At 46.0% G+C, this 16,882-nt stretch overlaps 1 protein-coding gene across 9 annotated transcripts in view; it reads right to left on the reverse strand.

Moving 5' to 3' along the window:
* ASAP3 (ArfGAP with SH3 domain, ankyrin repeat and PH domain 3) overlaps positions 1–16,882 on the reverse strand; it is a 116,698-nt gene that overhangs the window by 16,457 nt on the left and 83,359 nt on the right. For 6 of the 9 annotated variants that reach the window (XM_042439205.1, XM_042439204.1, XM_042439200.1 and 3 more), the window contains 5 exons: positions 16,275–16,342; positions 15,099–15,206; positions 13,294–13,522; positions 12,206–12,473; positions 9,907–10,075 (listed from right to left, as the gene is read on the reverse strand). In XM_042439205.1, coding sequence (XP_042295139.1) covers positions 9,907–10,075; positions 12,206–12,473; positions 13,294–13,522; positions 15,099–15,206; positions 16,275–16,342 — 842 coding nt within the window. The remainder of the gene's footprint in view (positions 1–9,906; positions 10,076–12,205; positions 12,474–13,293; positions 13,523–15,098; positions 15,207–16,274; positions 16,343–16,882) is intronic. The other 3 variants (XR_006100666.1, XR_006100668.1, XR_006100667.1) reach the window with 1 other exon arrangement.

Below are 16,882 nucleotides of genomic sequence, written 5' to 3' on the forward strand. Positions count from 1 at the left end.
ATATCTTCAATCTCTCTCTCTCTACAGGCTCCTTCCCGTCGGACTTCAAACATGCTCTCATTTCCCCAATTCTGAAAAAACCTTCTCTTGACCCCTCCTCTTTGTCTAGCTATTGTCCGATTTCTCTTCTTCCCTTTCTGTCTAAAGTTTTGGAATGGGTTGTTTATTCTCGCTGTCTCGAGTTTCTTGAAGCCAACTCCATTCTTGATCCCTTTCAGTCTGGTTTCCGCCCAAGGCACTCCACAGAGACAGCTCTCACTAAGATCTCGAATGACCTTTTACAGGCCAAGGCTAATGGCCTTTACTCTGTTCTCATCCTTCTCAATTTGTCTGCAGCCTTTGACGCCGTTGATCACTGGCTCCTAATTGACATACTCTCTGACCTTGGGTTCTCAGACTCTGTTCTTGACTGGTTTAGATCTTATTTGTCTGGCAGATCTTTTGCAGTAGTTGCAGGAGGTCAGACTTCTTCTCCTGTTCCCTTATCTGTAGGAGTTCCCCAGGGCTCTGTTCTGGGTCCCCTTCTGTTTTCTCTCTACACACTGTCCTTAGGTAAACTCGTTAGCTCTTTTGGTTTTTCCTACCATCTGTATGCCGACGACACCCAGTTGTATCTTTCCGCCCCTGACCTTTCTCCAAGGCTTGAACAGCAAGTCTCGTCTTGTCTCGCAGTGGATGCGCCATTGGCGCCTGAAGCTCAACATGTCCAAGACAGAGCTTCTTGTCTTTCCTCCTAAGTCCGCCCTTCAACACTCTTTTTTTGTCTCTGTGGACAACATTTCTATTCAACCAGTCCAGCAAGCCCATAGTCTTGGTTTTATCTTTGATTCTTCTCTGTCGTGTATCCCTCAGATCAGACCACAGCCAAGACTTGTAGATTCTTTTTGTACAATATGACCAAAATCCGACCATATCTCTCCGCCTCTACTGCCAAGATCCTGGTCCATGCCCTAGTGATCTCACAACTTGATTACTGTAATGTCCTCCTGGCTGGGCTTCCTCTTTCTCACCTCCGTCCTTTAATCTCTGTCCAGCATTCAGCTGCTCGCATTATCACTTCCACCCACCGCTCTGACCACATCTCTCCTGTGTTGGCATCCCTTCACTGGCTCCCCCTCCCTTTCCGCATTCAGTATAAGCTCCTGCTGTTGATGTTTAAAGCCCTCCATGGGCTGGCTCCTCTTTACTTATCAGACCTTCTTTTTCCTCACCTTTCCACTCGGGCCCTCCATTCTGGTAGTCTAGGTCTGCTGTCCCAGCCCAGGATTTCCTCTGCCCCATCTCAGATTCGCCCCTTTTCACTCGCTGCCCCTCACTCCTGGCACCTTCTTCCCCCATGAGCAAGAGCCATCACTTCTTTAACCAGATTCAAAACAGAGTTGAAGACCATCCTGTTCAGAGAAGCGTTCCCAGGCATTGCATAATTGTCGCTTGCTATTTGATGTTCCTTTGTTGCCTGTTTTGCTGAATCATTTCCTGTGTTGCTATGTCCTCCCTCCAGTCACTCTCCCCTGATCCAGGCCTCGGAGGTAGAGAAGAACTGTTGGCCCTCATCCCCTTCCCCTTCTCTTTTTGTGTCGTGTCTTTTTTAGATTGTAAGCCTTAGGGCAGGGAACCGTCCAATTAAAAAGATTGTATGTACAGCGCTGTGTAAATTTACAGCGCTTTATAAATAAATAAATAAATAAATAAATAAATAAATAATAATAATAAAAATAAATAACACATTAGGCCATGCAAGACCTATGTAAACCATATGAATGTAGTAAACAAGCCAATTTTGGCAAAAACATTCAGTTCAAACCATGTAAACATTTCAGAGAATACAAGGAAAGTGCAGTGAAATCAATGTAAACCTGAAACCAACACTACCCTTCCAAAGGCTGCATCCCGTTTGGCCCTGGTGTCCAGCCTATAATGAAAGTCAATGGCTGGGACGAAACAGCAGCTTTACATACATCCTCTAAGGGGACCCCAGTCAAAAATGCGGAGGATGTTGCTACCGCCCTAATCGCATGGGACCGAACCCTAGCTGGGAGAGGTCTGCCTAATAGTTCATAGCAGAGGTGGATGGTACCAGCCACCCATTTAGAGAACATCTGCGCAGTCACAGGCAGTCCCTTCTTCAGTTCTGAGTAGCATTGAAAAAGTCTCTCGGAATGGCTCAAACCGGCAGTTCTGTCCAAACAGAAGGCCAAAGTCCTCAGAACGTCCAAGGAGTGCAAACTGCGTTCGACTTCAGTAGTCAGGTTCAAGGCCAGGGTTGGTAGAACAATGTCTTAACAAATGTGAAAGGCAGACACCACCCTAGGCAGGAAGGTAATGTCGGTACAGAGGACAACCTTATCCTTATGGAACCTAAGGAAAGGCTGGGGCCTCTGTAAGGCACAGAGTTCACCCGCACAGCGGGTAGAGATGATGGCCACAAGGAAGGCAGTCTTCCAAGTCAAGAGTCTCAAGTCCGTCGTGGCCATGGGTTCAAAGGGCTTGGATTGCAGAGCAGACAGCACAGCATCCAGGCTCCAAGCCGGTGCAGGTACCGAGACCGGAGGATGAAGGTTGCAGCAACCTTTCAGGAAATTCTTCACAAGAGGGTCCCTGAAAAAAGAAGGTTTGCCATCAAATTGGAAATGAGAGCAGATGCAGAAAGGTAGCAATTAATGGATGTGAGGCACAGCCCCGAATCCAAAAGCGCCATGAGGAAATCCAGCACAACCGGAGTCGTCACCTGGGCTGGAGAGAGACCTCTCTCAGAGAGGAACAAAAGAAACTTCTTCCACTTGGAAGCGTAGGATTTCTGGGTGGCTGATTTCTGCACAGCCAAGATCACTGTCTGTACCAAGGGTGGTAGCGAGGCTAGGGACGGAGCCTCCAAGCCACCTTCAGCAGATTCTCGATGTCCGGATGCTGAACCTGGCCACTCTGGGGAGTGAGGAGGTTGGGACGGGACTCGAGCCAGAGGAATTCCCTCTTGGAGAGGTGAAGCAGGGACGGAAACCACAACTGGCTCGGCCACCACGGGGTTATCAGGATGGCATTCGAGCGATCCGCTGACATCTTGGACACCACCCTGGTGATCCGTGGGAATGGAAGGAAGGTGTAGAGCATCTCTCTTGACCAAGCGAAGCCGAACGCGTCTCCAAGGGAGTTCTCATTTCGTGCCTGGGAGCAGAACTGGAGACAGTGGCTGTTGTGAGAGGTCACGAAGAGGTCAATCCGGGGAGTTCCCCACTGAGTGAAGAGGTTGCTGACCATCTCAGGATGGAGCCTCCACTAGTGGCAGGCAGTGGAGGACCTGCTGAGCTGGTCTGCCAATTCGTTCTGTTCTCCTGGCAAGTGGATCTCTTGGAGGAGAATCTGCCTCGGGATGCACAAGTCCCAGATCCGGAGAGTGATGTCCAGAAAGGTTTGGGACTTGGTGCCCCCTTGCTTGTTGAGGTAGTACATGACAGTGGTGTTGTCTGTCAACAGCTGGACTACCTTGTTGCAGAGGCTGGACTCGAACGCTCTAAAGGCCTTCTCTACAGCAAGCATCTCGAGGGTGTTGATGTGGAAGGATTGTTCGTCCAGGGACCATTTGTCCTTGACCAGGAGTCTGGGAATGTGGGCCCCCCAGCTCTCCATGGAAGCATCGGTAGTCAGGATGACCTCAGGTCGAGGCGGCAAAAAAAGCATGCCGACGCACACGTTGTGGGAGTCGAGCCACCACTGAAGGGAGTGGGCAACAGGCCTCGGGATGATGAGCCATTTGGAAGGCTGGTCCTCCATGGTGTCGAAGACCGACAGGAACCATGACTGGAGCGGTCGAAACCGAAGCCTTGCCCACGGGGTGACGAACGTTGTCGAAGCCATGTGCCCTAGGGCTACCTGGACATCTCTGGCCCTTACCCGTCTGTGCTTCAAGCAGGTCCTGATGGAGGAGCAAAGGTACAGGAAACGTTCCAGAGGGAGATAGGCGACGCAATCTTCGGTGTCGAGGTGCCTATGAAATTGATGTGCCTGGATGGAGTGAGGTGGGACTTTTCCAGGTTCACCATGAGCCATAGAGATGATAGGAGCACCAAGGGGAACTCGACATCTTTTTTGAGTTCTTCCACCGAGGGGGCTGCGAGGAGCCAGTCGTCCAAGTAGGGGAAGACTCTGGTGCCATGCTGGTGAAGGTATGCCATGACCGGAGCCATGCACTTGGTGAAGACACTTGGAGCTGTGGAGAGGCCGAAGGGAAGGACATTGTAGTGGTACACGTCGGGACTGACGGCAAAGGCTAAGCATCTCCGGTAACTCTCTCAGATCCCCACGTGAAAGTAAGTGTCCTTCAAGTCAGTGGTTGCGAACCAGAGGCCCTAATACAACAAGGGGAGGATGGAGGCAAGGGTTACCATACGGAACTGATGGTATAGCAAAAAGGCATTGAGGGACTGTAAGTTTAGGATCAGCCTTATGCCACCATCAGCTTTGGGTACCGTAAAGTATCTGGAGACGAAGCATCTGGGAGCCTCTTCGGAGTCAATAGGCGAGATAGCGTCCTTAGATAAAAGAGTGCGTACTTCGTCAAGAAGGGTGTCTGAGGGGATGGTGGAAACAACAGCTCCAGTTGGAGGGAGCTCTTTGAACTTGAGGGCATAACCCCTTCAGACAATGTCTAAAACTCACGAGTCGGAGGTGATGGAGGCCCAGATGTTATAGAAGGGCCTAAGTCTATCCAGAAAGTTGGAGGGAGGCTGGACGAAGCATGCAAGAACCCTTCAGGACCTCTTCTTGCCCTGGTCAGTATCCCTAAATGGCTTGGGCCCAGGGTACTTAGAGGACCGCCTCTCCCCGTACAATCCGCCCCGCACACTCAGATCAACTGGGCAGCAATTGTTAAGGGTTCCAGAGGCCAGATTAGTTGCCACCACTAAGAGGGCCTTCTCCATCTCGGACCCCAGCCTCTGGAATGCGCTGCCCTTTGAGCTCCGCTCAGCCGCCTCCCTTACCCAGTTTAGGAAGGGGTTAAAAACATTCTTGTTCGAGCAAGCTTACCCTTGACTCCCTGACCCCTAAAGTATTCTCTCCTCGCCCCCTTCGTCAGCATGTCAAGCTGGCACGAATTGTAGTGCTTATTGTTTTATTGTAAAAGGTTTTTAATGCTATGTTTTGATGTTTTTATATTGCTGTATTGTTGTATGTATGTTGGAAACCGCCTTGGTCTTATAAAGGCGGTATATAAATAAACTTTTACTTACTTACTTACTTACTGTTGGCGATTTTTCTGATACCGATCAGGGGCGTGACGCCGGCCAGAGGAAGAGGAAGACTGTAAAGGGTAGCGCTGCCTCTGGGTATCTTGCTGTTGATAAGGGCGGTCTTGCTGGAAAGACCTCTGCCCTTGGCCCTGCCACTGTCGCTTTTTGAACGAGGTGTGGGAAGGAGTGGACATACCATGCTTTTTCGCCGCCGCCTTCATCCGGTACTTGTAGTTGAGACGGTCGTCGGTCTCTTTGTGAAACAAGTCGGAATCATCAAAAGCCATGTCCTCAATGGCCGACTTTGCACTCAGGTTCAGATCCGAAGCACGAAGCCAGGCATGTCTCCGAAGGGCCACTGCAGCCGCCATCGACCTTGCCGAACAATCTGTGGAGTTGCGGACAGACGTGATGAGCCATCCACCAATGGAGTGGGCCTCATCCCTGATCTCTGTAAGCGTGCACTGGCATTCCTCTGGGACGTCGGGGATCATGGACGAGATCCTCTCTATCAGGAACGCCCATGCATAAGTGCCCATGCAGACGTTGTAACTGGCCACTTTTAGGCCCAGCGCCGAAGCAGAGTAAGCCTTCTTGGCCAAGCTGTCGATTTTCTTGGCCTCCCGGTCTGCAGGCGATGTCGACATCCTAGGGGTAAAAGATTGCTGCGAGCCCTTGACGATCACCAAATTCTGCTTCAGGTGGGACAACAGCCAGGAGCAGTGCAATGGCAAGATCCTGTAGAGGGACTCAATCCTCTTGGAGGAGCCAGACAAGGAAGCAGGAGCATCCCATGAGCGCTTTTCAATGTTCTCTAGGGATGGTAGGAGAGGAATGGAGGGAGGCGTAGGGACTTTCCTGTGAATCCTCCTCTCGACAGGGTACTTGGCCTCTTCTTCCACATAGGACAGCTGCAAGTCCAAGGAATTAGCCATCTTGATGACATGTTCAGAGAAGGTGCGAACATCATCAGAAGGGGAAGACGCACCAGGCTGATGGAATTCTTGAGGAGATTGAGGAGCAGTCACCTCATTGGACGAGTCCAAGTCCACCTGGGACACATGAGATCCATCGGCTTTGGAGCCGGAGTCGGCCTTGACGGTCATCCGAGGCGGTGGACAGTGAGGTACTCCTCGGAAGAGGAGGAAGCGGCTTAGAGATTGAAGCATCCTGTCCGTTGGTGGAGTGGAAGCCACATTGGAGGAAGAGTGGTCTTATGCCCTGGTGATTGAGAGGGCTGCCCGTTTGGAGGCGGTGGCCAGCATTGAAGGGACAGAGGCCTTGGAAGACAAGCGGTCGAAGGCCACATCTTTGCTGACAGCGATGAAATACATAATAATAATTAACAATTTGTTTTATTTATATACCACTATTCCAAAGATCATAGCGGTGAACAGCAAGTAAGCTAATTAGCAAGTAAGCTAATTTGCCCCCAACAGTCTGGGTACTCATTTTAGCGACCTCGGAAGGATGCAAGCCAGAGTCGAGCTTGGGCCCTTTTGCTGGTCTTGAACTCGCAACCTTGTGGTCTTGAGTGAATGGCTGCAGTACAGGCATTTAAGAACTGCGTCACCAGGGCTCCCTGGTTTCGCTGTCATAGAATAGGTCAGAATCCTCATGGTGATGTACCTGGGCTGAATGGACGATGACCTGAGGCACGGGTGCTGGGGAGCGACGACGAGGTGACTGAGTGGAGTAGTCATCGTCCATGTGAATAATAATAATAATAATAATAATAATAATAATAGGATTTATTTATATACCGCCCAATCACTGGGAATCCAAGCGGTTTACAACTGAGGGGATAATAGACGGTTCCCTGCCCTCAGGCTTATAATCTAAAAGACACAACAAAAGGAGAAGGGAATGGTGAGGGGGGAGAGGATCAGGTCCAGCATTCTTCTCTTCCTCTGAGGCCTCCTGGACCAAGGCAGATGGACTGGAGGGAGGGCTCTTCTTCTTCTTCAGGCTAGCCCTGATGGAGCTGGGCCAACCTATTCTCTCCCTCACAGGCCGAAGGATGATAGTTATGGGGGGAGGAGCCTCTTTCTTCAGGCTAGCCCTGATGGAGCTGAGCCAGCCTATTCTCTCCCTTGCAGGCCGAAGAATGACAGTTATGGAGGGGGGAGCCTCTTTCTTCAGGCTAGCCCTGATGGAGCTGGGCCAGCCTATTCTCTCCCTCATAGGCCGAAGGATGACAGTTATGGAGGGAGGAGCCTCTTTCTTCAGGCTAGCCCTGATGGAGCTGGGCCAGCCTACTCTCTCCTTCATAGGCCGAAGGATGTCAGTTATTAATTGAAGCATAGCCGGAACCGAAGAGGCTGGGCTCGATGATGGTACCGAAGCTGACCTAGGTGAGCTGACAGCGGGCCACGCCCGCTTGGCTGGGGTCAGAACTGAAGGAGAGGTCAGATCCTTGGGGGGCCGAGGCGTATCCTCAGAGTCCCGATCAGCCTTCTTGTGAGATGAACCGTCGGAGGACTTGGAATGGGCCTTCTTGTGAGCATGGTGTTGGTCAGGAGCTCTGCTCAGAACTGAAGGCTTGGACTTCTTAGCAGAGACCTGTTCTACAGGATTGGAGGGTCCGTGCCTTTTCTTGGATGACTCTGAGCTGGAATCTTCCCAGGAGCTTGTGCCCAGCACCGAGACCTTCTTCGAGCTTGACTCCTTATGCTTGGCCTTATCCTTCTTGGAGGATGTCGGCTTCGAGCTCACATCCTCAGTCCCACTAGTTTTAGGGGGACGTTTAGAGGGTTTGTTGGTGGCACTAAGTTCAATCATGGAGTCGTGGGCCACGGTGGCACTTGGTCCGGTGGTAGCGCTTGGCCCGGTCTTGGGGCTCTGGGCTACGGAACCAGCCGCCGCTGACACCTAATCTGAAGTCGCTGAAGCAGATCGGATGACCTCCTGGGGCTTGAGGACCCCCTGGTAAATGTCAGTCATCAGGTGGGACTCTCGGTTTTTCCTGGCCTGCGGGGTCATGACTTTACAAAGTGGGCAAGCCTTGGCATTGTGTGTCTCTCCTAGGCATAAAAGGCAGGAGAAATGAGGGTCCTGGATGGGGATCTTACCCCAACAGACGTCGCACTTTTTGAATGGTACGGGAGACATTGTGAGAAATCGAGAAGCCAAGCCGAAATCCAAGAGCGAAGTCAAGACAAGCCGAATGTTCAACAGTATACGGAGGGGTTGGATCAAATCGTAATCAAAATGGTTCGTTAGTCAAGCCCAGTGAAAGTCAGAATGATGCACAAGCAAAGTTCCCAAAGCAGCTAACGCGGCAAAAAAAAAAAAAAAAAAAAAAAAAAAAAAAAAAAAGGAACTGGGGAAAGAGCGAGAATGCAGGGGCTTTATAAGGGATGAGCGGAGCTACTGCCAAAAAGTTGCTAAAAGTTGCAAAGTTAACTTTGCCAAGTGATTCCAGAAGTTTCCGAACAGAACTGCGCAGGCACAGTACAACCCATTTGTATGATTTGCAGAGACGAAGAAGAAAAGTAAAAATACAGAAAGAGAAATGGGTTCCAGATTTTGTTTTGCAATTACATATTACAGTGCTGATCTAGGCAGAAACATATTTAAAATATGGTGATTTCAAACCTGTAAATTAAGTAAGCATTTGGGAAAAACAACCTAAGAAGCAGCCTGGATTGTTGCATTGGTCAAACACTGTTTTTGGTAAATGTACTTGATAAAATGAAACCTCAAAATCTGTGGAGGAATTCTATTTGATTGAGTAAACATGTAAAGCTGCAGTCCTGAACACTCATTTGATTTTTATACAGGATTGTGGTACATATATAATACATTTGCATTCTGTCTATATATCATCAGCCCAGTAATGGCTTGTGGATATTATGTCGGTGGGGCAGTCAATTCACTCCAGACTTTGAATAGATGTGAAGGAGCACTTGGGTCTATTTGGAGGAATAAAGTTCATCATATTGAATAGCAACTTTAGGTGTCAAACTAAAACCTGGCATAGGACGTGATGGCTCCGTGATTAAGATACTGACTGATGATTGCAGGATTGGCAGGTTGGCAGTTCGAGCCCTAAGTGCCATCTGATGGGGTGAGCTCCTATCACTAGTCCCAACTTCTGCCAACCTAGCCATTTGAAAGCATGTAAAAGTGCAAGTAGATAAATAAGTACCACTTCAGTGGGAAAGTAACAGCATTCTGTGCAGTCATGCTGGCCACATGGATCGTCTTTGACAATACTGGCTCCCTCAGCTTAATAATAGAGATGAGAACTGCCCCCTACAGTTGGGCATGACTAGGCAATCTTGTCAAAGGAAAACCTTTACTTTTAAAACATGGCATTGATTCATTGCTCTGTTGACACAGAAGCCACTAGACAGCACAGAGTAAAGCAGAGTTTTGAAACAAACTAGGAGGCTATCATGAAACTTTCCCCCTGAATTTTCAGTTCAAGTTTTTCTTTGTTTCCTAACATAGTAATCAAATGACATGAGTAGGTTCAATTTAATTTCTCATGCAATACTTAAAAACACAGGAACCATGCCCCGGGCGGGGTGGGGGGTGGGAGGAGCCTACTGTTTTCTCAGGAGGCAAACTTATAACTAGCTACTGTTCTACAAAGCAACATTATAGATTTATACATTTACAAGATTTATAACACAATAAAGATTTTAAAGGCCACTCATCATCTCTCCAAACTCACCGGAACAAACCTTCTGGGCACTGGCACAGGAGGAGGGGTCTGTACCAGTGCTGGAGACTTGCAGGGTGGTAGGTCTTCTGGACAACTGGAGGACTGTGGGGAAAGAGGATTTCCAGATCTGCCCACTGAGCCACCACTGATCCTCCGGTAGGATCGAGTGCTATCAGAACTGCAGGAGAAGAGAAAGTGACTCATAGTCTGGGTAACACACACCATTATTGTATTGTTTTTAAGTATGTTTTATGTTTTAAATTCTACATTGTTTAATTGTATTTTAAGGGGGGGGTGGGTTGAGGGTTCGGACCGTATAATCTTGTAAGCCGCCCCAAGTGCATTTTGTAGAGAGGCGGGATATAAATATTATTATTATTGTTATTGTTATTGTTATTGTTATTATTGTTATTATTATTATTATTATTATTATTATTATTATTATTATTATTATTATTATAGCAGTCCCCCCCAGCCTCCACCCAATATATATACACCCAATATATATACACACAGATAGAGAGAAAGGGGGGGGGGGGGGGAGAAGGGAATAGCATTCTTTGAAGCCTCCAAAAGCCCATCTTATCCTCAGATTACTTCTTTCCTTCACCCTGGAACCTTTGAAAAGTAAAAAAATGTGCATGCTGCAACTTGAAATAGTCTTCTTGGCACACCCATTTTTATTAGGAGGGGTGGCCCTCAGATCCTCTAGATTTGTCCATCTGTGTTGTAAAACATCACTACTGTGGGCAGTTACTTTCCCTGCTGTTGTCAAAAGAGTACAATTTTTTTATCACTGTTTCAGCAACTACCTTCATTGCTGGGTTTTCAGAGTGAGTCTGAAACAGCTGTTTCTTCTTTCCTACAAAATGATCTCAACCAACTGGGGATCATATAACCATCATGTCATGCTCTTTGCAGAGGCAGGTAACAAACTGCTCAACACATTACCAATTGTTAAGAAATGTATTTCCCTTTATCTACTTTGCCTATTTCAAATTGTTAGAACTGAAAAGTTCTCCCCAAATTATCCTTTATTTTAAAAATGCCAATCAACAATAGTGCAGTCAAGACTTTCACCATGAGCTGTTATCTCAAAAGGGAGGAATGCAACACATTGCATTTAAATCTAATCTAGCAAGGAGGAGAAGAACTTTGAAGACATAAAATTTTAGCATATTGATTTGAAAGGACTCTATCTGTGAAAGGCCTTGAAAGGAACAAAGGGATGCGAATAACTCTCTTGATTTTGTGGTGTTACCCTGAATCCTACTTAAATTGCCTTTTTATTGTATTAGGTTGCAAGAGTTTTCTTTCTCTATAGAAATCCATCCACATTTGACACTAGTGTATACTTATTTCTTAAGTGTACATAATATAATATACACTTTTCCTTCATTGACTAAAATGTGTTTGTTAATTCCATGTCCCTCCCAATGTGTTGCTGTGGCTGGTATTTTCAGAGAATGCTGGCATGGAAGAGAGTGGGGTATATATACTGTTGGTTGAGAGGAAGCGATTTACATGTTAATTTTGTATTGTTCTGTTGTTGAATGGCAAGGGCTCAGGCAGGCCCCAGCAGACAATGGATATTACCATTCAACAACAGAACAATATACAGATTAACATGTAAATTGCTTCCTCTCAACCAACAGTATATATACCCCACTGTCTTCCATGCCAGCATTCTCTGAAGATACCAGCCACAGCTGTTGGCGAAATGTCAGGAATAAACTCTTCTAGAACATGGCCTCATAGCCCAAAAAACCCAGAAAAAAATATGTACCTTCTTTTGTTTCAAAGCAAGTCTTGGGAAGTAGAGAATTTCATTGAGCCTGTTCTAATCCTATGTCAAAGTATGGAAAATTACACTTTGTGGTCATGCAGGATGAGGGATATGGAAGCTTATAGCCCATATAAGTAACTTTTTTCAACTCAGCCTTAAATTATCATTTAACTCTCAGGCCTCTTGGAATCTTGAAGGTTCTCAGAATCTTGAAGGTTCACTGACATAACAGTAGCCATATTTGTGTTTTAGTTATTTGTTAAGTTTCTATTTCACCTTTCTTCCAAGAAGCTCCAGGTCTTTGTCCTCACATCAATCCTGTGAGGTAGTCTGGGATGGCAAGATGACTTGGTCACTTGAGTGGGGGTTTGAGCCTAGGTCTTCCAAATCCAAAACTCCTACCACTACTACACTGTGGTTTTTCCTAATCCTCATCAGAAATCAGTCTCATCAGAAGCTGCTGCTAACCTATAGGACGTCTAGTTTTCAAACCTCTTCACAAATGATAAGCCATAGTCTCACCTGAACCTGACTGGGGTTGGTTGTTCAGGAGAGGTTCCTGGAAAAGGTGGTAGTGCTGCTGTCTGACTGGGCTCTGATCTTCTCCATTGTGACCTGCCCTCAACTTCAGAACAGGTTTCCCAATAGGCTGTACCTTTGACTTCCACTGAGTTACGAAAGCTGGACAGCTGCTTGGATATGACATTGTCCACTGTGCCAGGAACAATGGAAGTGGATGAGTTCCAAACTTCAGTGGAATCTGAAGACTGGGATAAGGATTCACAGCCATCTAGAAAGAATGGTTAAAAGATTTTTGTTCAAGGGCAATGTCCGGATTATGTAGGTGTGTAAAAACATCAAGTTATTAGAAGACTCAAGGCAAGAAAAAGAAAGAGAGAGAGAGAGAGACCCTCTACTACAGGACAACTAGGCAAGGTCCAAAGTCAGGAGGAAACAAGGGAAAGGGCTCTTGCTAAGCACCCCCTCCTCTTTGCCTCAGTCTTCACTTGCTCCCTGGGGGCTCTTCATTATCAGGGTATATCATCTTTTCCCTTTTCTTTCCTTATTTTTTGGTACAGATCATTCTGTAATCACTTACTGATCACCTACCAAGGTGAACATCCTGCCATTACTTACTAGCAATGACAAAGGCAACCAGCAACTTCTGACTTGTTGCATTCTCATCCTCTTTCTGATATCACTTGCCAGACCTATCATAAAAGTGTATCCACTAGTCACTTACAACAGCCCCTCTTCATATTATCTACCTGTTACCTCTCTAAACATCAAATAAAAGCTATTCCCTTGTGTTCTGTGTTCAACTGAAAGGGCATGCAAGCTGAGGGGGTTTGATGTATATTTCCCTAGGGAGGTGACACTCCCTGTGACAATAGGACAAATGAGACTTTACACATAAAGTTAGGCTTCCTTGATATAACTAATCTTTGCTTATACCTGAACCCATGGCCCTCCAGATGTTGCAAGATGCCAATCCTCGTCTGCTCTAAACAGCAAGGCCAATAGTTTGGGGAGATAAGGTTTTAGTCCAACATCATTTGGAGGGCCACAGGTTCCCTGGACCAGACATAACCACAGCTATTTTTGTTTACCTGGCTTTGTGATGGCATTTCCTCTGGTGGGGTTTTTGATTGGCAGTGATGGAGGAGCTTCCTCGCTGTTTGAGCTGCACATGTCAGGCCGTGAGGGGACCAAGATGGTCTCATAGGTCTTGTTACTGATGTCCATGCCTGTACAACTCCATCTGTTCGAAGGAAAGGGGGCAAGCTGGCCCATAGTTGGAGAAGGTGATGACCCAAAAGACCGCTGGAGTGGACTCATCTGTCAGAGGAAGCAGCAAAGTTGTTTTAGAGTTACTTTTGGGATTATGATCCTCAGAATCCCATAATTAGCAAGTCCAGTGTCTGTTTCAGTGTCAAGTTTCAGATTCAGTACCCAAAGACAAGCCACTACTGCCCCTAACTTTTGCTTTTACTTCATTCTGGATGAATCACTTACTCTTAATCCATTTAAAGCCTACCCCAAGAATGAAGTGTGAACCAAAAGGTCCTCTGCATGGCTCAGCAAAAGCTAAAACAGTATTTTAAAATTTACTTTATTTATTACTTTATTCTCCTGCCTGCATAGCCCATGTATACCAGAAGAACAAATGTAAGAGCATACAAGGAGTCCTTCTGGATCTACAAAACTTGTGGGGTGAAAATCTACTCTGCCATACCCTTTACTGGAGAACAGTATAGCAGTAATTTCCTATTCGTGAGGAGAAGGAGCTGTTTATTTATTTTTTATTTTAAATATTTCAAGGATTTATATCCTGCCTTTCTTTCATAATGGATTCCTTCAACAGCAGCACTCCACTGCATCAGTGATTCTAGATTTCTGGGCTAATGCCCCATTTCAATTCTGCAATCAGAAAACCCAGATTCTGTGACAAAAATGAAAATTAGGTATACCCAGAGATGAGCAACTGCAGCAGGTGCAATAGTTAATGTTTGTCCCGCAGACCTGCAGCAGGCTGCACCATCCCAAAATCACAACTATATATCTACTTTTCATTGTGATTTCAAGAACAGGGGGTCAGGAGTGTTCAGGAATTGGAGGGTTTGTCTTGCTAAACCACCTCTGATTGTGATGGTTTTGCAAGAAATCCCTCAGTTTCTCCTCCCCAAAACTAAAATGCTGGGCCACAAACCCTGGAGATCTCCAAGAGTGTCAACCAGGGATGGGGTGGGGTTGCCTGGAGAAACTCTGGGAGCACAACAAACCTTCGAGGCCTGATTGTGACCCATAGACTTAATTTTGCCCAACCATTAACTTATTCAGTAGAAACCTAAGAAGAGCTATGCTCAAGTGAAGCCTTTTGCTCCCACATTGCCCAGTCAAACGCTTCAGGGAAGCTTATAAACAAGAGATGAGAATAGAAACCATCTGCCATTGTTGTTCCCTAGAAACTGACTTTCTGAAGCATGATGCCAGTGAACCAGGAGATGGTATGGTTGTAGTGACGGTTCTGTCAGCAGGATAAGCACTATAAGAAATGAAGCAAAGTAAAGCACTAGATGGAAAGATGTTGGATAGAAATAGGTCAGAGCACTTCATGTCATACGCCCTGCTGTAAGCCCTCTAAACCAGCCTCCTGGGGGTTGCTATCCTGTCTCCACTGTTGAAGTAAGATTCAACTGCCAGCCCACTCAGTTAGCAACTAGAAATGGTCAGTAACAAAGTAAAACAAGAGGATATTGTTACTTTAAAAACAATGAAAATGTTTTAACCATTAAAATTATAACTTTAAACATCTGATTGGGAAATTTCTTACGTCATAGTTCAAAAAAGCAGCATTTCCAATCTTAAGTGAAAAAAGTACAAGATACACAATACAGAGTACCCAGCAAAGCACCTTCTCATCCAGCTCATCTTCACTGTCATAAGAAAACTCCTGGTGGGCCTCCCAGTCGTAGTCCACATGGATCTGTGGAGCCATCCTCCCCATCTGAGCTTGCTCCAGCTGCAGTATCAAGAACATGAAAAGTGACACACTGTCAGTTTGTTACATGAGAGGTCCCCTTGGTATTTTCAAACATGGTGGTTCCAATCCAAAACGCATTTGCTAAAGAGTTCCACTGAATACAATGGGACTTGAATCTAAGCCAACCTGTCGAGGACTGCACTCTAACAGCCATTTAACACCTAATACAAGATGAAGCTTGGTCTGCCACAGACAATGAGGTACTCTGCATGTTTACTCAGATACCGAGCTTCATGGCAAATTTTCAGGTTCAGGTGCTCACTGTGACTATCCCCACAGACACCCACAAAAAGAACAAACAAAAACACAGTGTCCTTGAATTCCCAGGGCTTGTAGATATTCTACTTTGGACTACAAGTCCCTCCCTCCTTGGAGGTCTTTAAATAGAGGCTGGATGGCCATCTGTCAGGGATGCTTTGATTTGGATTTCCTGCATGGCAGGGGGTTGGACTGGATGGCCCTTGCAGTCTCTTCCAACTCTATGATTCTATGAATCCCCCAGCCATGAAATGATTTTGTGAATGGCAGTACAAAAATAACTTCTCCAAGATCTAGAATCTGCAGGATTTCTTGTGTGTCACAGACAGCCTAGTGCACATATGGAAGTTAATGGGCATATAATGGAGTCTTCTAAAGAACCTAATTTTAAATTTCAGCAGCATTACTAAATGTCTAACTCATGTCACATTGATTTTATCATTTGACTAAGCATGATTAAGTATGGATTCAACTGAATGCTCCTTATTTTTTTATGTATGGCATTTCTGGCAAGACATTTTTTGATATTTAATATATTTTTTTCCTTACCAAAGCCTGAAGCCTTGGGAAAGTTAAATTACTCTACACAAACTCAAAGAACTGTGTATGGTTCTGCTCCCTCCATTATATCATCACAACAAGCCAGCAAAACAGGTTAGGCTGAAAGACAATGACAAGGCCATAGTTGAGCAAGGAGCGGTACCTGGACCTCCCCAATTATAGTCTGACAGTCTAACAGCTATACCACATGGGCTGTCAACAACGATGTCCCTGTCACCCACAACTTACCAGGTCTTCACATTCAGCATGCTTGTACTTCTTTGCCACATCCAGAGGTGTTTCACCGGCTGCATTTACTGCCAAGGAAAAAGAAAAACAAAGCCAATTTGAACTAGGAAGCCTGGCATTGGGGAGAGGGGAGCATTCTTTACATATTTCCAAATATGTGCTCCAAAACACTATGCAAGGCTATTAATCCTGAATGGCTGTGACCATGAAACATCTTTATTTTAATTAAAAGTTAAGTTAATTAAAAGTTTAGTCATAGATGTATCCATTTCCAATTGTACTAGTTCACTCTTTTACTATATTTTGAGGCCATGCATTTTCTAGGAAAATTTTCCCCACAAAATAGATATAACATTGCTTGTTGTATCATAGCAAGTAGCAAGTACATTTCTATACTGCTTATCAGTGCACTTAAGCACTCCCTAAGAGGTTTAAGCTAATTGCCCTCAACAAACTGGGTACACATTTTAGAGACCTACAGAGCTCTGGGATGCCAGGCTGAGTCGAGTCTGGAGCTCTGAGATTGAATTTACAACCTTGTGGCTGTGAATGGCTGCGGTAGAGGCATTTAAGCACTGTGCCACCAGGGCTCCATAGGAGTGCACTCA

This window comes from Sceloporus undulatus, chromosome 9 (genome assembly GCF_019175285.1).
Source record: "Sceloporus undulatus isolate JIND9_A2432 ecotype Alabama chromosome 9, SceUnd_v1.1, whole genome shotgun sequence".
In the NCBI taxonomy this organism is placed as follows: domain Eukaryota; kingdom Metazoa; phylum Chordata; class Lepidosauria; order Squamata; family Phrynosomatidae; genus Sceloporus; species Sceloporus undulatus.